Source organism: Bufo bufo, chromosome 2 (assembly GCF_905171765.1).
Source record: "Bufo bufo chromosome 2, aBufBuf1.1, whole genome shotgun sequence".
NCBI classification, from domain to species: domain Eukaryota; kingdom Metazoa; phylum Chordata; class Amphibia; order Anura; family Bufonidae; genus Bufo; species Bufo bufo.
Genome location: NC_053390.1, coordinates 692,315,541 through 692,337,291, shown reverse-complemented (window position 1 = coordinate 692,337,291; position 21,751 = coordinate 692,315,541). Strand labels below are relative to the sequence as shown.

At 44.2% G+C, this 21,751-nt stretch overlaps 1 protein-coding gene across 1 annotated transcript; it reads right to left on the bottom strand.

Moving 5' to 3' along the window:
- Nucleotides 1–1,127: 1,127 nt before the first annotated feature.
- On the bottom strand, nt 1,128–18,266 carry SPCS3 (signal peptidase complex subunit 3). The gene is made up of 5 exons (XM_040418694.1): nt 17,998–18,266; nt 14,280–14,353; nt 12,040–12,116; nt 4,600–4,715; nt 1,128–1,743 (listed from the first exon to the last, which is right to left on the bottom strand). Exons 1-5 carry the CDS (start codon nt 18,138–18,140, stop codon nt 1,611–1,613), a joined length of 543 nt encoding a protein of 180 aa, XP_040274628.1. The 5' UTR covers nt 18,141–18,266; the 3' UTR covers nt 1,128–1,610.
- Nucleotides 18,267–21,751: the final 3,485 nt, after the last annotated feature.

The window sequence follows — 21,751 nt, the reverse complement described above, 5'->3', positions numbered from 1 at the left end:
ACTGTGGATGAGACCGCTGCATGTAACAGCCGAGGTCTCCTCCGCTAATGACCAGGCGATTTCTGGGAAGGAACACTTCCATCCCGACAAACGCCTGCCAATCTGCAGGTCTAATACAGCCTTACCGCTTCTACTTAGGCAGACGCTATCCAAGTTTAGAATGGACAGAACCTAGACTGAACACTGACCTATTCAAGTGAATGGATACACTTCTCTGGGAGATATTCCGCATGGATCATTGGTTCATTTAGAGAAACTCATAGCATGTTCTATCTTGGTCCAAATTTCCCGCAACACTCACTGCTACAAGTGAATGGGTCTGAAAGAAAACCAGACTGCACACAGACTCCATCTAAGAGCAGACCATTTAAAAACTTGTCTGTTTCTGGCTAGAATATGGACGATCTTATCTTAAAGGGGTTGTCTCATGTTCTGATCTGTTCTCACCACGTCAGAATTACTCCCCTTGAAGATTTAAAGGGGTCGTCTCACTTCAGTAAGTGGCATTTATCATGTAGAGAAAGTTAATACAAGCCACTTACTAATATACTGTTATTATCCATATTGCTTAATTTGCTGGCTGGATTTATTTTTCTATCACATTATACACTACTCGTTTCCATGGTTACAGACCACCCTGCAATCCATCAGTGGTGGTCGTGCTTGCACAATATGGCAAAAAGCACCAGACTATGTGCGCTCCCATGATCCCGGCCCCCAGAGAGGCTGACGCTTTTGCCTATAGTATGCAAGCACGACCACCACTGATGGATTGCAGGGTGGTCTGTAACCATGGAAACGAGCAGTGTATAATGTGACGGAAAAATTAATCCAGCCGGCAAAAGAAGCAATATGGACAATCACAGTACATTAGTAAGTGGCTTGTATTACCTTTCTCTACATGATAAATGCCACTTACTGAAGCTAGACAACCCTTTTAAATCTGCAAGGGGCCTAATTCCGACGTGGTGAGAACAGAGCATGGCACAGCTAATGAAGATGTATGGCAGCAGGCTTATTCTCAGTGAGCATTATGAAAAAACACAATTTTTGTGTATTATATGAATGGCATTTACCAATGAATTCCCACAATATTCTTTCACGTGTGAAAGAAACAGGCCCGCACGTGACTTGTACACCATGTTGGATAGTTTTATTTGAAAACAGTGTCTGGACTGCGGACATTGTATTTTTTCCACATGAATATGCTAATATAAAATAACACACGTTCACATTTATTCTGTTAACGACAGGCTCAGCCGTCATTAACCGAGGAGAAAATAAAACACGGCGGACATAACGTTGCATTGCTTCGAACCGATGGATGTGACTGTCTATTACCTCCCTCTGGGAAGACCAAGACCTGCTCAAAATAAATTTAAAATAAAATTGTGGCTTTTCACTGTCATTTACACGGGCGCTCTCACCCACGTGGCGAACACATTTCCAAATAAGCGGTTTATTGCAAAGTGTAGCTTTTTTTTTTCCTTTTTGTAAATAAAACTCTTCTTTCATTAGGTAGGAAAATTAGGCGCAATTTTTTTTTTTTCAAGATGTACAGGAACATACTTATATATAAAAAAATTCAATGTAGGAAAGGTTGCAATAATTTAATAGCTCATTGGGGTTTTGTAGGTTTCTGGGAATGGGATCGATTTGTGCCCTGATCCTGTGACCAGCGGTAGGATGCCAGCATTCGGGACCACGTTCCAAGAAAGGGTGAGCGTGATATTCCTGTTACCCCTGGAAATGGAAAATACAACATAGTTAGCCCAAAAGAAAACAACATTTAGATATTGCTGCAGAGTATGATCTGTTATTACGTGAAAATTGCTAAACTAAACTGCATTCTTTGTATGACCGACTGTGCGTTTGAAAAGCTGACATTCAGCATTAGTCCAAACAACAGAGGAGATATCACTGTTAGAAATCAAGTCGGGAATAGTTGAGTGTAAAACTTTCAGCTTCATTCAGTGCATCCCGATTTCTAGCAGTGATATCTTCCCCTGTACTGTACATATTGCTGTCATTCTGGTATTGTCTGAAAGCTTGGAATGACAGCTTTCAAACAATACAAAGTTTATAGATATGAAGAGCTAAAGCTCCTGGCCTTCATTAGTTGATTGTAACCTTTGAAGAATGTATTTAAATATACAATAAAAAAAACCTTGAAGAGATACGCTGCTGGGAATTTCTGCCATACTTCCCCCTTCCCCTTCAATCTGGAGGAGAATGAGGGAGCAGGCTGCAGGAGGAGAAAAAAAACCTGTAAAAATATATAGAAATGTGGCATTATTATCGTAGTGACCCAGATAATAAAATTGAATTATTTTTACCACAGTGAAAAAAATCCACCAATTAATGTAAAAAAATATATATATATATATATATATATATATATATATATATATATATATATATATATATATATATATATATATATATATATACACACACACCAAATGGATCCCAAAAACCTACAAATAATCCTGCAAATTAAAAAAAAAATTTGAAGAACAAAATGAAAACGTTAAGGGGGAAAATATTATTGGTCCTAAGTAGTGTTGAGCGAACTTCTGTTTTAAGTTCGGCGTCTAAAGTTCGGCTTCCGGTTAGCGGAGAATCCCGATATGGATTCCGAATTCCGTTGTGGTCCGTGGTAGCGGAATCAATAATGGCCGATTATTGATTCCGCTACCACGGACCACAACAGAATTCGGAATCCATATCGGGATTCTCCGCTAACCGGAAGCCGAACTTTAGATGCCGAACTTAAAACAGAAGTTCGCTCAACACTACTCCTAAGGCTAAATTAATTATGTCCCTAAAGGGTTAAAACGCAATTGTGTCCCCCGAGTTGTGTGTCAACAAGATTTACAGACACAAATATCTACAATAAAAAAGTGAAATTTTTGGAAGGGTTTTTCCCAATCTTAACGTGACTGTAAGGGCTCTTTCACACTTGCGTTCTTTTCTTCCGGCATAGAGTTCCGTCGTCGGGGCTCTATACCGGAAGAATCCTGATCAGGATTATCCTAATGCATTCTAAATGGAGAGAAATCTGTTCAGGATGTCTTCAGTTCCGGAACGGAACGTTTTTTGGCCGGAGAAAATACCGCAGCATGCTGCGCTTTTTGCTCCGGCCAAAAATCCGGAACACTTGCCGCAAGGCCGGATCCGGAATTAATGCCCATTGAAAGGCATTGATCCGGATCCGGCCTTAAGCTAAACGTCGTTTCGGCGCATTGCCGGATCCGACGTTTAGCTTTTTCTGAATGGTTACTATGGTTGCCGGGACGCTAAAGTCCTGGCAGCCATGGTAAAGTGTAGCGGGGAGCGGGGGAGCAGTATACTTACCGTCCGTGCGGCTCCCGGGGCGCTCCAGAGTGACGTCAGGGCGCCCCCAGGCGCATGGATGACGTGATCACATGGATCACGTCATCCATGCGCATGGGGCGCTCTGACGTCATTCTGGAGCGCCCCGGGAGCCGCACGGACTGTAAGTTTACCGCTCCCCCGCTCCCCACTACTACTATGGCAACCAGGACTTTAATAGCGTCCTGGCTGCCATAGTAACACTGAACGCATTTTGAAGACGGATGCGTCTTTAAATGCTTTCAGTTCACTTGCGTTTTTCCGGATCCGACGTGTAATTCCGGCAAGTGGAGTGCACGCCGGATCCGGACAACGCAAGTGTGAAAGAGGCCTTAAGAGGTTAAAAAGGCTATCAGATCAGAAATCCCCATTTCTATATGACCCATATGGCATTATAGACTGGGGCCTTCTGCTCTGATCCCAATCTTTATTAGGGTCCATTCACACATCCGTAAGTGTTTTGCAGATCTAGCTCATACACATATGAGCTAGAGTGTGTTCCTCATGTGCGTCTATACCTTTGGGGAAGATAGAATAGGTTTTTATTTAAAAAATTTGCACCATTTAGCTTCTGCATCTTCTAGACTTCACACTACACAGCAGCTGCAGAATGCCATTCTGTGATAAATCTGTTAGACGGCTCATTGTTGTCAAATCAGCTGAGCAGATTGAGGTCAGAGAGGAACCAAGGCATCAGACAGTCAGTCTTATGGATTTACCACAGCTGCAGAAGCTAAATGGTAGAACATTTTTCATAAAAAGCCATTATGAAAATTGGGGCTATTTTAGCCCAAAATACATCTAAATCAATAAAAGAAAGATCTGACTTCAACGCTGTCCATGTCCTTTAATATAATGAATCCTCCATGACTGAAAACAATAAGGGGATCTAATTCTGCTATTAGGGAGCAATCTTAAGGTGATTGTAATACTTTAACGTCTAGATTCCAACAAGAAATAAGACAGAACTTGTGATTTCAGTAAACTGCGCTACAAGACGATGATAATTAAAGAGCTCCGCTTTGAAGTACTTCTGACATCTTGATCCTCCACAGAACCCACCCTTCTGTCACCACAAATCAATCACTAACCATTCTGGCGCCAAAGAGTAAACAGACATCAGCTTTCTCTGTCAGGCTTCACCTTATAAATTTTATCTCTTGCACTCGCTTCTCAAACAGAGCACTTTTTAATAAAAATAATATATTTTTTCCAGATGCTTACTTCAGGCCGTTTCCATCGTCAAAGAAGAAATACTTTGATTTCATCTCCTTTAAAGACAACTTTGGGTTGTCTCCCCGGAGGATGATCTTGTCCCATAGCACAACCTGGTTCAAAGCCTAGAGTAAAATCATAAAGGTAATATTTGATAGATTTCACCACATACCAAACAATCTACATTTACACAGGGAAGGAAATACATGATTATGCAGCCATATATGGCCGTATAGGCGGTGAGGGAAACTTCATACAAGTGCGGTCCATATCTGCAGATTTGTGCCTTTGTTAGGCTGACGTGTTAGGCTACCTTCACAAATGCGCTCTCCCTTTCAGCTATTGAGATCCGTCATATGATCTCAATAGTAAGGGGGGGGGGGGGGGGGGAAACGCTTCTGTTTTGCCCCCATTAATTGTCAATGGGGACAAAACAGAGTGCACCAGGATGCATTCCATTCTGTATGGTTGCGTCCACATCGCGGACAGAATAACGCTGCAAGACAATGTAAGTCAATGGGGACGGATCAGTTTTCTCTAACACAACAGAAAACGGATCCGTCCCCCATTGACTTTCATGCTATTTCACCGTCATGGCTATTTTAGAGATAATACAGCCGGATCCATTCATAACGGATGCAGACAGTTGTATTATGGTGACGGAAGCGTTTTTGCTAATCCAGCAAAAACGCTGATGTGAAAGTAGCCTTACATGTGCACTTGGCAGCTGAAGGCATTTGAGTTGGTTCCATGTTCATATGTGTCCGCATTGCTGAAAAAAGTGATGTTTTAATACTTGCAAATGAGCCTCTAGGAGCAACGGTGGTGTTACCGTTGCACCTAGAGGCTCAGCTCTCTGACGCAACTTCTGCACTTTGACAGGGCCAGGCATGATGAGGTTTACACTGCCTGGTCCTGTCAAAGTGGAGAGGGCATGGCAGTTTGAGAGAGCTGAGCCTCTAGGTGTAATGGTAACGCCCCCGTTGCTCCTAGAGGCTCATTTGCATACATTAAAACATCATTTTTCTCAGTAATGCGGACACATATGATCATGGGACCAACACAGATGTCTTCAGCTGCCAAGTGCACATGTAACAGGTCAGCCAGTTTCATAGGTACAAATCTGCTGACAGACGCCCTCGCCTTCACCCCACAGTATCTCAGCAGTCAGAGCATTATGTTTACAGTGACTTACAGCCGTATAAGGCCTTGTTTTAAAAGGAAGCGTTGTAAAAGTTTGGGCTCCATTTTGGGGAACATTAGATTATTTAGATCAATCTAAATTATGGGCAAAATGAATTTAAAAAAAAGTCTCATTCACCATAATTAAGTTGTCACTTTTTGCACAATCGGTTATGGAAATATTGCTATTTGTGATCACGTGATTTAATTTATATAGGTTTCATTTCTTTTCCAGGACGTTCCTCCATGACAGCACCACACACACCAATGTTTTTCCTGTTCCAATAATGGACGGGGCAGAGATGAGGTCTCCTCCTCTTGACGCCCGGCTAAAACCTCCTAAACTGGGGGTCCCTTAGCTTCCCCAGCCCTTCCGGTATCTGACGGCCAAAAGTGGCTGGTTTTCAAGGTCAGAATATACGGAGGCCGCGGGCTGGGGAATCGGTAGCCACAACCCCGGTGGGGCTCTCGGCTCCAGGCTTGCTCCTCTTCATCGCGCCACAATCGCTAGGGCTGCACGAGTCAAGTAAAGGCAGCCGGAAGTAAAATGGAGCAATCCCCAGAGACTCCTGTCCAGGGTCATGCGAGTAGAAAACCAGACTTGGTTTAAAAATAAAAAAAATAAAAAATTATAGTAATAATATTTCAAAAAAAAAATGCTTGTCATGTTTCCTAGGTGGACAAAGAGACTACTCATAAGGTGGAACCTAAAACGAAGCCTAAAATATGTGTTACCTGCAACAAAAGGCTTCAAGATACATATGCAAAAAAATTATGCGCGAATTGTATCAATAAAATAATGAAAGAACAGCCTTCTCTCTTAACGGACCTTAGAGCAATTATAAGGGAAGTAGTAAAAGCATCTGTGACATCCCTTGTACTCCCTCCAATTATCGGTCATACCCCAAGAAACCTAGAGAGAGGTCTTAGATTCCGGACATGGACAATATACTCAGTTGGACAAAGGAGATGAAGAAGAAATAGATTCTTTACCCTCCACACCCTATGATGAGCAGTGGAAATACTGCTTCTCATCAGATGATATGGACTCTCTTCTCACTGCCATTCAGGAAACTACGGACATAGAAGACGAACAACAAAAAAGATCAGTTCAGGACGAAATGTTTGCAGGCTTAAAGAGGACCTTTCACTAGAATAAAATAATCTAAACTAACTATACAGACATGTAGAGCGGCGCCCAGGGATCCCCCTGCACTTACTGTTATACCAGGGCGCCGCTCCGTTCGCCCGGTATAGCTTCCGGTATCTTCATAGTTAGGCTCCACCCAGTTGAGCCTGCCGGCGTCTCTTTCTCCCATGCTGTAGCGCTGGCCAATCGCAGCGCTCAGCTCATAGCCCGAGAGGCTTTTTTTTCTCTATGAGCTGAGCGCTGCGATTGGCCAGCGCTACAGCCTGGGAGAAGGAGACGCCGGCAGGCTCAACTGGGTGGAGCCTAACTATGAAGATACCGGAGCCTATACCGGGAGAACGGAGCGGCGCCCAGGTATAACAGTAAGTGCAGGGGGATCCCTGGGCGCCGCTCTACATGTCTGCATAGTTAGTTTAGATTTTTTATTCTAGTGAAAGGTCCTCTTTTATAGCAAAAAAATATAAAAATTTTCCCTATAAATTCTAGTCTAAAACAAATGATTTTAGAAGAATGGGAAGATGGGGAAAAAAAGACTTTATTCCCAGGGAATTTAAGAATCGTCTAGCCTTTGATAAACAGGAGACAAAATTGTGGGAAGAAATCCCGAAAATAGATATTCCTGTGGCTAGAAAAACGGCTATTCCTTTTGAAGATTCATCCCAGCTAAAAGAACCAATGGATTGAAAGGTGGACGGTCTCTTAAGAAAAACGTGGGAGACATCGGCAGCCTTAGGCCTCCTTTTTTTTTCCGGTTTACGGGCCATTTTTTTTGCGTTCCGTATACAGAACCATTTATTTCAATGGCTCCGCAAAAAAAACGGAATGTACTCCATATGCATTTCGTTTCCGTATTTCCATTCCGTTGAAAGATAGAACATGTCCTATTATTGCCCGCAAATCACATTCTGTGGCTCCATTCAAGTCAATGGGTCCGCAAAAAAAAACAGAACACATAAGGAATGTACTCCGTATGTCTTCCGTATCCGTTCGGTTTTTGCGGAACCATCTATTGAAAATGTTATGCCCAGCCCAATTTCTTCTATGTAATTAATGTATACTGTATATGCCATACGGAAAAACGGAACAGAAAAACGGAACGGAAAACAGAACTGATCTGTAAAAAACGGACTGCAAAACACTAAAAAAGCCATACGGTCAAGTGCAGGAGGCCTTAGTCTCTACCAACATTGCCGCTACCTCGGTGGCAAGGTCCATGCTTTTGTGGTTGACCCAGTTAAAAACCATTTAAAAATTGGGACTCCCAGGGAGGATATACTGGAATCTATTTCTCTCCTGATAATGGCGACTGCATTCGTAGCGGATTCATCGGCAGAGTCAGTCAGGTTTGCGGCAAAAAATAGAGCCCTTCTAAATACGGCAAGAAGAGCCTTATGGCTAAAAAAATTGGTCAGACGACCTGGCGTCTAAAAATAAATAATGTGCGATTCCCTTCTCGGGGGCTTATGTTTTCGGCCTGGTATTAGACAATATCCTTGAAAATGCCTCAGACAAAAAGAAAGGCTTTCGGGAAGAAAAGCACCAAAAAAAACTAACAAAAAAAAAAACGTTTTTTCGTAGGAAGTTCCAACAAAAAAAATCTAACATATAAAGACAAGGGAAAATCAGGAAGATTATCATCTTATGCGAAAGGAGAAAAAGGGAGGGATTTTTTACCAAAACAAAAAATGACGACATGCCGGTGGGAGGAAGACTAAAATTATTTCTCCCAGCATGGCGCCAGATAACTCAAAACCCATGGGCGCTTCAAATCATACAGGGAGGCTACAAAATCGAATTTTTGTAAATTCCTCATCAAAAATATTTGCTGAATTGGTATGGAGAAAATACAATTTAAAGAAATCTGATTGAAGACGTCACAAAATTAAAAAAAATCTAGGTGCGGTGATTCAAGTCCCAAAACATCAGGAAGGCAAAGGGTATTACTCAAGACTGTTTCTTGTAAGGAAACCGGATGGTTCGTTCAGGACCATAATAAATATGAAACTTCTTAACAATTCAATAAAATATTGACGCTTCAAGATGGAGTCTATCAGATCTACTATTCCTCCAGGAGCGGTAAAGTGCACCCTAGATCTGTAGGATGCATATTACCATGTGCCAATTCACCCAGATTACCAGAAATACTTAAGATTTGCTGTAAAGGTAAAAGGCGGGGGTTAAAAGGAATAAAAATTGTACCATATCTGGACGACTTTCTTCTAATTGCAGACTCCGTGCACATGTTAGTCGATCATACTCAGACCGTGATTTCTCTCTTACAAGACCTAGGCGGATACTAAATTGGGGAAAATCACCCGATACCAGAAACATTTCCTAGGGAACTGTACAAGATTCTACAGTGCAAAAATCCTTCCTTTCAGAGAAAAGACAGGCAAATCTGATAGCAAAAATAGGAATTTTTCTAAAGAAATCAGTTTGTACAATCAGAGGCAACGAGCGTCCTAGGCCTGATGACAGTTTGTATCATGACAGTGCCATGGAGCCAGTATCACACAAGATCGCTTCAGAAGATGATCCTCTCTGTTGGGAACCATTGGGATGGGAACCAGCAATCCTTAAATCAAAAATTTTTCATAAAAGACGACGCTCGGGTGGATAGAATGGAAAACCTGTCAAAAGGATTTGCCTAGAACCCAAGCCTCTATATCGTTGTAACAACAGATGCCAGTCAGCAGGGATGGGGGGCAATGATTGGAAATCATTGCTACCAAGGAAGTTGGGATCAAGAGATAAAGGGGAAATCCACAAATTAACGAGAGCTCCGAGCAATTTGGCAGACTCTGCAACAGGGTCAGGATCGTCTGCTGGGTCAGCACATAAGAATTTTTTCGGACAACATGACGACGGTCGTGTTTCTCAAACACCAAGGGGGGACAAGATACCCTCTACTTCAGAGTCTCCCTAACAGGATTTTTTCTTGGGTAGAGGAGAAAATCCTATCAATTTCAGCAGATTTTCTCAGCGGGCATTACCTAGACCCAAGCGAGTGGTCCCTAAACAAACAGGTTTTCCTGGATTTAACAATGAAGCGGGGATATCCCGAAATAGACCTTTTTGCCACACGGAAAAAATACTCAAACAAATAACTTCTTCTCCCGGGACCCAGCAGACCACCCGACTGCGATAGACACCTTGTCCCAGAGATGGGATATGAAGCTGGCCTATACTTTTTCCCCGTTCCCTCTAATTCCAGCTATTCTGTGAAAAATCAGGATGGGGTCATCAAAAGTGATTTTAATAGCCCCGTTGTGGCCAAAAAAAGCGCGGTTTCTTGTCCTAACCTCGTTGGCCTTGGAAGATTTGATAGCGCTTCCCCCGAGACCAGATCTGCTGTCTAAGGGTCCAATTTGGAACCCGGAAATAGGCAGGCTAAAGTTAACAGCGTGGCTTCTGAAAAGGACTTATTAAAATTACAAGGGTTTTCGGACAATGTAATATCAACCCTTCAAAAAGCCCATAAACAAGTAACCGCTGCCATCTATAATAAAATTTGGAAAGAAATTCTGCTCATGGATAGCATTGAGAAACGGAAATCTGCTGCTTCCGAGTTTGGTGGAAATCCTGAACTTTCTACAAGATAGCTTTGATAGGGGTCTTAGACCAAGCACCCTAACAGTCCAGATAGCAGCCTTGAGCTGGTTTCTAAACTGTTCTCTGGCAGAAAATAGATGGATACGCAGGTTTATAAAAGCGACCATAAGGATCAGGCCAACTCTGAAATCCTCAGTCCCTCCCTGGGACCAAACAATAGTTCTCAATGGTTTAAATAAAGGAACCCTTTGAACCTATGCAAGATAGCGGTTTGAGACATCTATCCCAAAAAACAGTCTGTCTTTCTAGTGGTGATAACATTGGCCCGTAGGTTAGGTGAAATTCAAGCCTAACCACCCGAGAACCTTACCTAATTCCCCTTTAAGGTTATTATTTCACTATTATTTTGTTTGAAAGGGGTTTCAGTAGATATCGATTATTGGGTGATAATTTAAAAAACACTAGTGTGTGTGGGGTTGGACTTTTAACCTTTATCTGTTCTCTGTCCCAATAGTGGGCGGGAAGACATCCTCCATGTGGTGCTGTCATGTCGGACTCCTGGAAATACAATTACCGTTAAGACTAATTCTTACTTTTTTTCTATTGGTATTACATTGTTCTAATGTCAATTGCCTTTTCATTTTTTTTTTTTTTTTTTTTTAACTATAATCAATGGTACATATCTTTGAGATAGTACAGGGAGCTGTTAGGGTCTGTTCTATTAAAAGGGTTCTCTGGGGCTTTGCCAACATTTTATTTTTCTGCTAACCTGTGGAAGGAAGAGCGTTTAAGCAGTACTCCTGACTGTCTCTTAAGCTGAGGTCTCAACTGGATGTGCTCCTGTTTATCTGCGTGCTAATAGGCGGACACAGGATCATTTCCATTCAGGACCTGGTCGAAAGAGCCTGAAGCCAGTCGGGAGGTCATGCGATCACAATCAGGATAACAGAGTCAGCGGTGCAATTGAAGGGTGGGTACTGCTCAAACTATATTCCTTCCACAAGTTAGATGAAACAGAATTCAGGTAAAGCCCAGGAGAACTCTTACGTCCTTATTTGCTTTTAAAGGACCAAGGCTGACTGTTTATTAGGGTTCTTTAGGTCCCCCGGCCATCTGATATTGATTACCTATCCAAAGACTAGGTCATTAACATCTGTAGCCCACAGAACATTTTTCCCCTTTAGTGGGACTGCAGCAAATTAAAACAATTACAGTCAGGCTTCCTTGTGGATTACAGTGGATCCATTTGTGATCAGTTTAGTGTAAGGGGACACTTCCAAAAAGTGGGGATTGGCCAAAGTGGATATCCCTTTTAAATTTCAGATCCATTTAACATTATAAAACATATTTCTATATGCAAATTATTTTTCTAACACGGAATAAAGAAACATAGCTGTATTTTACCCAACAGGATCCCGATGTGGCCATCTTTTGATAGGCTACAAGTCTAGTCAATTAGAAATGGTTACTTTCAAAAAGAGAGGTCATCGTGCCATTGTGTGCTGGAACAAATGGTTTATCTATGGTCTATGTGGTCACCCATTTGGTGGGAACACAATACTTACATTACTCTTAGTTGCGTACTCTGCCGAGAGATATATGAACAACTGCTTGACGTTCCAGTCAAATATCGGTTGCAAATGTAGGTTTATTAAGAAAAACTGTATTATTTCATGACAATGCATTTATAAATGACAGAAGGCCCGTCTAGATGAGCAACATCAACGGATCAATGTATTATAAACCCCAAAATAATAATTGGGAAATTAATACACACTTTATAACTAATGGAGATTTTTATCTACCGATCGGCCCTTCAAAAAGGTGACAATTGCTGAAACCAGGAGCTTTCAATCGGGAGTATCCTTTATACAGGGGGAGTCAAAAGTCTCAGGACACCCTTTTATTTCTAAAACAAAAGGAAAATTAAGTATCTGAATACACCAGCCAGTAATGGGTGGGGTCTTAAACATGGCTGCCATCTTGAAAGCCACCATATTGGATCAAGGGCAAATTTTTCCAATAGGAAGGGGGCCATGTAGCATATCAAAGAAGACCGGAATTTTCTCAGAAATACATTGCCTCAATCAGATTTGCAATATGTCTTGTGGTTCAAAAGTTATCAACACAGGAAGTTCAAAAGTTTAAAGTTCTGTGTTCACCAGGGAATGTTCCCAGTTGTTTCAACTTTCTGTGTTGATAACATTTCAACCACATGAGATATTTCAAATCTGATTGCAGCAACTGATTTCTGAGAAAATTTTAAGTCTTCTCTGATAGGCTACATGACCCCCTTCCCATTGGAAAAATGTGCCCCTCATCCAATATGGCAGCTTTCAAGATGGTGGCTATTTTCCAGACATAGCCTAAAAGATAGGCCTCCGCACCCATTACTTGCTGGGGTATTGAGATATTTAATTTTCCCTTTTGTTTCTGAAATAAAAGGGTGTCTTGTAACCTTTGACTCTGTAAAATCCTCATCAATGCCATAATTGTTAGGCTACTTCCACACTCGCGTTTGGTGCGGATCCGTCATGGATCTGCAAACGCATCCGTTCAGATAATACAACCGTCTGCATCTGTTCAGAACGGATCCGTTTGTATTATCTGTAACATAGCCAAAACGGATCCTTCTTGAACACCATTGAAAGTCAAAAGAGCACGGATCCGTTTTCTATTGTGCCAGAGAAAACTGATCCGTCCCCATTGAAATACATTGTGTGTCAGGACGGATCCGTTTGGCTCAGTTTCGTCAGACAGACGCAAGCGGCGTTTCGGTGACCGCCTCCAAAGCGGAACGGAGCCAAACTGATGCATTCTGAGTGGATTCTTTTCCATTCAGAATGCATTAGAGCAAAACTGATCCGTTTTGGACAGCTTGTGAGAGCCCATGGCGGATCTCACAAACGGAAAGCCAAAACGCCAGTGTGAAAGTAGCCTTAGTTTTACGAAGCTGATCTGTACGTATGACATAGACAGATCTCTACGATCCTGTTAAAGAGGTTTTCCGGGGTCAGAGATGAATCTGGACATATCCCCTATTCCACACAGTTAGCCCCTCTGAGATGAGCATTTACTCCCTTGCCCTGCGCTGTATCGGAGACCCGGTACGTTACTGGATGAAAAAGCCCTTGCCCTGCACGGTTCAGCGCAGGGAAAGGGGGTGTATCAGAGTATGAAATACTCCGATGCTCATCTCAAGGGGGCTGCCTGGGTGAAGAAGAGGTTATGTCCGGGTTCAGCTCTGAACCTGAACAACCCCTTTAAGATCCAGTAGGCCTCGCTAAGGGAAGAACTGGTATTTAAGTACATCTATGGCATATCTACTGGATCATATCTTTCTCACCAGTTTAGGAGCCAATAACCGTAAATCAGCATTCCGTGCATGGACCTCATCTAAAGAAGCAGAGCTGCAATTTAAAGCATGGGGAATGGCAGAGCAGCAGCCTCTGATAGGGCAAGTAGGCATTTGTCAGACTACCTCAGACTCCCATTAGACAATGCAGCTAAGCTGTAGTCACTGACATAGCTGTGCCCCAATGGAACATAGCTAAAACTGACAAGCAGGTAAGTAGTAGTACCATACCTAGAGACTACAACTTCATGTCACTTCAAACTAAAATCCATTTTCCAGGAACAGACTGGCTGCAGGGCTAATTCTGGCAGCCATAGCGAGAGCAAATAGAACCTTGTGCCTGCAGAATGTGTTATCAGGTTTCTCAATATTCAGGAAAAGCATAAAAAAAGAGAAGCTTAAAAAAAAAAAAACATAAAATCACTCAGCTCTGTAAAAAAGAAAGGATATCTGCATTTATATCAAATATGAGGAATCCCAGGTCACTCTTCTCTCTGGGGCCAGTGAAATCTTCCACATTCTCTCTGCAAGACAAGGAAAGGAAACATTACAGATGGTGATGTCAGGCGCCTTTCACCCGATGCTGTGGACGGATCTACCCACAAGGGGATCTATTGGTATTCCACGGCAGCAGGTTTAACCCTCTGCATTGTGAAGGGTGATACATTAACATCTGCTGGACTGAAACATGGGAAGAACGTGTGTAGCATCTCTACAGACCCTGGTTTTACCCCTAGCCTATACCGATAACATCCGGGATAATGCCCCTTCCCTGTATCCGGCGACATGGGATAATGCCCCTTCCCTGTATCCGGCGACATGGGATAATGCCCCTTCCCTGTATCCGGCGACATGGGATAATGCCCCTTCCCTGTATCCGGCGACATGGGATAATGCCCCTTCCCTGTATCCGGCGACATGGGATAATGCCCCTTCCCTGTATCCGGCGATATGGGATAATGCCCCTTCCCTGTATCCGACGATATGGGATAATGCCCCTTCCCTGTATCCGACGATATGGGATAATGCCCCTTCCCTGTATCCGACGATATGGGATAATGCCCCCGCACATCTGGAGGCAGGTTTCTGGGTAAGTGTAAAACAGTACTGGCCACCAATGCTTTTAATACTGGGGAGGGAGTGGGGGGCGCACTGGCCAGCAATGCTTTTAATACTGGGGAGGGAGGGGGGGGGCGCACTGGCCAGCAATGCTTTTAATACTGGGGAGGGAGGGTGGTTAATTGTGCGGATCACAGCCCCCTGTAAGAGATCGGGTGCTGCCAGGCAGCAGGGGGCAGTCATGTACACAGTTCTTAGTATATTCTAACTTGAAGCGACCCCATCACTGTGTTAGAATATACTGTCAGATCTGAGTTTTCACGATCTAACTCAAATCCGATGGTATATTCTAACAGAGGCGTTCCCATGGTGATGGGGAAGCTTCAAGTTAAAATATACTATCGGATTGGAGAAAACTCCGATCCGATGGTATATTAATAGGGACTCCTGACTTTACATTGAAAGTCAATGGGGGACAGATCCGTTTATATTAGCACCATATTGTGTCAACGTCAAAAGGATCCGTCCCCATTGACTTGCATTGTAAGTAAGGACGGATCCGTTTGGCTCCGCACGGCCAGGTGGACACCAAAACGCTGCAAGCAGCGTTTTGGTGTCCGCCTGCTGAGCGGAATGGAGGCGGAACGGAGCCAAACTGATGCATTCTGAGCGGATCCTTATTCATTCAGAATGCATTGGGGATGAAAGGATCCGTTCGGGGCGCTTGTGAGAGCCTTCAAACAAGCGGAACCCCAAACGCAAGTGTGAAAGTAGCCTTAAACATAAAAGTAATTTATAGTTAGAAACATAAATTTGTCATTTCTTGTCAAGTTGTTACAATACATTATTGGTAGAATGATTGGTTGCATTTGTATTTTCGTTTAAGTTGTTACAGATAATTAACAAAATAATAAAGAAATAATAGACAAACATTAATCTATTACTATGAAATAAGGTAGTATTCTATATTGAGCCATAGGTTGCTATTTATTAACGTCATGGTCTTGTAAAGGAATGAGATGATGGGATCACTTGACATGACACTGTTTGGGAGGCGCGGTGTTCTGGCGCCGTTCTTACGTTTTTACAGTGTTCACCTGATGGGTAGATCATGTGACATTTTTATAGAGCCGATCTTTAGGACCATTTTTTGCTGCTATTTTTATATATTCATAAATGGCTTGATGATTTTCACTTGAAACTCTTATTTTTATAAAACACTTTTTTTTCATTGTTTACTTTCCAACAAATACTGTATTGTACTGCAGCGAAACGGTCGGTTTCACACTTACAGTTGCCTATGAGACCCCGTCTGGGGCATAGGCCTCATAGGCTCCGTACACGGCAGGTCCAAAGGCTTCTGGGTGCCATGGCAACCATCTGCACCCTCCAATCGCATTAGCGGTAGCCGATGGAGTTAGAGAGGGAGCTCCCTCAGAGCATGGTCACCAGGAGCAGGTCCTCTGCAGATTTGTCGCAGTCTATCAGGTCAAAATCCACAGCAGCAAGAGACATCTTGTGGATTTTGCTGTAGATTTCCGCTCTTTCCATTGCATCGGCAAAGTCGAGACACAGAAGAAAAAAATCCACCATGGATTTCAATGCAAATCCACAGCAAAAACAATGAAGGGTGGAAAGCAAGGAGAAGACCTGGGGCATTTCTGTAGCATGATGGGCCTGCTGGGGACTTCAAAGTCCACAGTATTTGTGCCATGTGGTCAGAAGGACTTCTAAAAGAATACTCATCCTCATACAATTTCTGTATTTATCTGCCCCTTCCCTGTATCCGGTGACATGGGATAATGCACCCGCACATCTGGAGGCAGGTTTTCTGGGTAAGTGTCAAACAGTGAAGAAAACTAAACCTTTTTTAAGAAAATTCCTAAATGTTTTTACCAAGGCAACAATTACTCCCATTACTGGCACTAGAGACGATCAGATGCTGCAACAAGAGCTATCTCCATCACTGGGACACTGGTCAGGGTCTACGAGCCCTGGTGCCCATAGTATCACTCCCATTACTGGCACCAGTGACGGTCAGATGCTACAACAAGAGACACTGGTCGGGGTCTATGAGCCCTGGTGCCAATAGTATCGCTCTCTTTAGTGGCACCAGTGACGGCCAGATGCTACATGCTCATGGTGGGTGTCTATGAGCCCCGGTGCCCATAGTATCGCTCTCCTTAGTGGCACCAGAGACGATCGGATGCTAAAGCTGGAGCTATCTCCATCACTGGGATACTGGTCGGGGTCTATGAGCCCCGGTGCCCATAGTATTGATCTAATTACTGGCACCAGAGACGATCAGATGCTACAACAAGAGCTATCTCCATCACAGAGACACTGGTCGGGGTCTACGAGCCCAGGTGCCCATAGTATCACTTCTATTACTGGCACCGGTGACGGCCAGATGCTACATTCTCATAGTCGGGGTCTAGAGCCCCGGTGCCCATAGTATCGCTCTCCTTAGTGGCACCAGTGACTGCCAGATGCTACAGCTGGAGCAGTCTCCATCACTGGGACACTGGTCGGTGTCTATGAGCCCCGGTGCCCATAGCACCATCCTCCAGTAACTGGCACCAGTGACGGCCAGATGCTACATTCTCATAGTCGGTGTCTAGAGCCCCGGTGCCCATAGTATCGCTCCCATTACTGGCAGCAGTGACGGCCAGATGCTACATTCTCATAGTCGGTGTCTAGAGCCCCGGTGCCCATAGTATCGCTCCCATTACTGGCACCAGTGACGGCCAGATGCTACATTCTCATAGTCGGGGTCTAGAGCCCCGGTGCCCATAGTATCGCTCTCCTTAGTGGCACCAGTGACGGCCAGATGCTACAGCTGGAGCAGTCTCCATCACAGAGACACTGGTCGGGGTCTACGAGCCCTGGTGCCCATAGTATCACCCTCCAGTAGCTGGCACCAAGTTAAAGTAGCAGTGGGCACCATGTCAGCACAGCAGGGACAACAGCATGCACCAGAACAATGCATTCTGGGAAGTGGACTTTCAGCTCGAGGACCTCACACCAGGACACTCAAGTGGAGTCCCCCTTTAAGAGCATATGACAGGACGGGCAGCCTGCACGCCGGAGCCGCACGGCCAGTACTCACAGCGTCACCCGGGAGACGTGGATGTTCACAGGCACCACTCGGTCTTTGAAAGCGGTGGTGATGAAACAGCCGAAAGTGAGAGCGGCCATAACACTCAGAGAGAAGGCGAAGAGAGAGTTAGCCCTGGACAGCACTGTGTTCATTGTGGCGGAGAGGACGGGCGGCTGTCACTGATGAATTAGCAGGCAGGAAGCCGGGCTAATGCTGAGCTGTCTGTATGAGCCGAGCGACTCGTCGTACACGGTCACTTCCGGGTTAGAGGCCACCACACAGGAAGAGAGGACTCAGGGCGGACACGTAAGAGTCACGTGATTAAGCCCGAGCGGCCATTTTTGTGACTGGCTGCCTCCCGTGGTCACCTGGTTACTGTGATATGGAGCTTTCTGGCTTCAAGTCACTGTTGTGTTCTCTACCAGAAGTCTGACGGGCCAGCCTGCCTCTAGCAATTAGGGGAATTAACCCCTTCCTCGCCATCATTTTTCACCTTCCTGACCATACTTATTTTTTATCACTTTATGTGGTAATAACTTTGGAACGCTTTTACTTCTCCAACCGATTCTGAGATTTTTATTTTTTTCTCGTGACACATCGCACTTCATGTTAGTGGTAAATTTGAGTTGACAGAAAACTGTAATACCTCATAAAATAATTTATAATTGTAGGGTGCCCGTCCGTCCTCCTTTTCCTGGACGTGTCCTCTTTTTGGGACATAAAAAAAACTGTCCGGGTAGGATTTTCTATTTTATTCCAATGTCCAGGATTCGGGAGTTGGGAGGAGCTGCTAGGAGCAGGGCCAGCTCCAAGTTCACGTGGGCCCTTGGCCGATAAAGCCTCAGTGGGCCCCCTTGTGGCATTTTACACTACAGACACGGCAATGAAGCTGCATGTGTTATAGATGTTGCCAAATACAATAGACAGAACACGCCGTCGCTACAGAGCGGATATGTGAATCCATCCTTATACCCCTAAGGGTTTAACTGTCGCTGATCGCAGCTCCCTGTCAGAGGTCGGGTGGCAGCTATGTGATTCTGCCGCCGGCACCCGCCTCCTGTATCTGTATTAAAGGTTAATTGTCATTGGTGGCACAGTGGCCACATCCCCTCCCCTCCTCCGCCCACTCTCCCTTCCCTGGCCGGCGGCGGCACAGGGGGAGGGAGGGACTGCTTCCTTTTCCCCTGTGCTGCTGAGAGAACATGGAGCGCGCTGAGAGCAGCACGCTCCGTGTTCATCGATACTAGGCAGGGACAGGGTGATATTTAAAAGGACCGCGACTGCCGGAGTGGGCCCCCTAAGGAACAGAGGGCGTCGGCACTTGCCCGGGTATGCCGGGTGCTGACGCCAGCCCTGGCTAAGAGGTTACTATTACTAATGAGCGCTTCCATTGTGAAAGTGCTCAGTAATACACAGGAGTCGCTGGGAGCGGTGAGTGTATTGCTGGTATCATTCACCACTCCCTGGTCTTCTTCCAGCAGCTGTCCTGTGTCCTGACTTAGTACAGAGTGCCCTGTGACCTGACACGCAATTTGCCTACTCTGCCAAGGGTTTTTTTTTTTTGAGGGATTAGGTGACATTGTCATTGGTCAGGAGCGGACTGGGAACTTAAAGTGGCCCTGGAAAAAAAAACTAAAAGTGGCCCCATGTTGTAGGCGGGCCCAAATTGACAGAGGGTGGGTCAAGCAATACCACAGTGCAGAACAAAATACTATCTCAGCAGAACCAGATAGGCTGAGAGCATCAGTATCTGGGCATCGGCTCACCGGGAAATTTCCATGTATGGTCTATGCCCAGTCCGCCCATGTCATTGGTATAATTTTGAAGTACATACAGTGTTTTGATCACTTGATATTATGATTTTTGGAAGGCTGTTCTAGCATTTTTTTTATTTTTTTTATACCATTTGCCTGATTGTGAGACGAGATGACAAAAAAATGGCTGTTCTGGCATAGTTTTTATTTATTTATTATTTTTATTCTTTTACGGCGTTCACCTGACAGGGTAGATCATGTGATATTTTTATAGCACTGGTCATTCCGAACGTGGCGATACTTAATATGTCTATTATCTTTTTTCAGTTTTACACAATAAAAGCATTTTTGGAATAAAAAAAAAAATATTTTTCTGTCGCCAATCTGAGAGCCATATTTATTTTATTTTTCGGGTCATGGTCTTGTAAAGGAATGAGATGATGGGATCACTTGACATGACACTGTTTGGGAGGCGCGGTGTTCTGGCGCCGTTCTTACATTTTTACAGTGTTCACCTGATGGGTAGATCATGTGACATTTTTATAGAGCCGATCTTTAGGACTATTTTTTGCTGCTATTTTTTTATATTTATAAATGGCTTGATGATTTTCACTTGAAACTCTTATTTTTATAAAACACATTTTTTTCATTGTTTACTTTCCAACAAATACTGTATTGTACTGCAGCGAAACGGTCGGTTTCACACTTACAGTTGCCTATGAGACCCCGTCTGGGGCATAGGCCTCATAGGCTCCGTACACGGCAGGTCCAAAGGCTTCTGGGTGCCATGGCAACCATCTGCACCCTCCAATCGCATTAGCGGTAGCCGATGGAGTTAGAGAGGGAGCTCCCTACCTCTTTATACCCCTTTAGATGCCCTGATCAGCACTGACTACATTATCTAAGGGGTTAATCCGCCAGCATGAGATTTTTCAGCAGTGTCGGTGGACAGAGCGGGGGTCTGGCTGTCAGTAACAGCCAGGCCCCTGTCCTGATTGAGCGAGCACAGCTCCTGTGCCCACCCGATCAGCTCGCCATACATGGATGACGGATTGCGGGATGTCACTTCCTGACGAAGGGTTTAGAGCAGCCATTTGTTTTTTTTTGCCTTTTTCCCATTTATTCATATATGATAGGACTCCAACCTACAGTATATGAGTCACAAATAGTACTTTCTACCGCCTTGGGCACACCCCAAAATGATTACATTCTGCACACTAGACCCAGGGCTATCAATTCTCCTAATGGGTAAAGGAGTATGGGGTGCTGCAATCTACCCAAAACAATTGAAGAAGGTTCCCCATGCATATCAGCTGATTGGGGGGGGGGGGTGCCTGGTGTCGGACCCCCACACAATATCACACATGCTTTTCTGGTCTCCCATACTTCTTGTCTATGGCAACACTTCTCCCGACCTCTTTTTAAAGACATTGTGGGACAGACCAAATGTAAATCCACAACCAGGGCGTCTCTTTTAACCTCCAGGAGCTACAGCAGCTTGAATCATACAATTGTGTCACAATCAGCTTCAATCAGCCTCCTAGTGGGATCACGGTGATAGCTCTCGGCTACTGACTTGGGTGAAGAGCTGCCATCTTAGTGCACATCATCATTACATTGCAGATAATTAAATGGATAATAACTAAATATATAGAATGAAGTTATCCCTTCCCATCCCAGAAAGTCCATCCTAAAAGGGAAGGAAACACACATCAAATGTATAATAATCTTTAAAGGGAATCTCGCATAGCGAGATTACGGCGCTCTGGCTTTCTGAGGATGAGATTCTGACTTCTGAGGATGCCGTCGGTGCTGGCCTCCTTCACGCTGGCCTCCTTCACGCTGGCCTCATCTCACGTACAGGACACATCTCAGGGTAATTTGCATATGGATCAAATCGTTTTTTTACATAAAAAGCACACAGCGCTATGGGGACTGGGTATTGCGGATGTGCTAGCGGTTATCTAGCAACCCATGTCCTCAGCTCTATACATCAAATCCCAGGGACA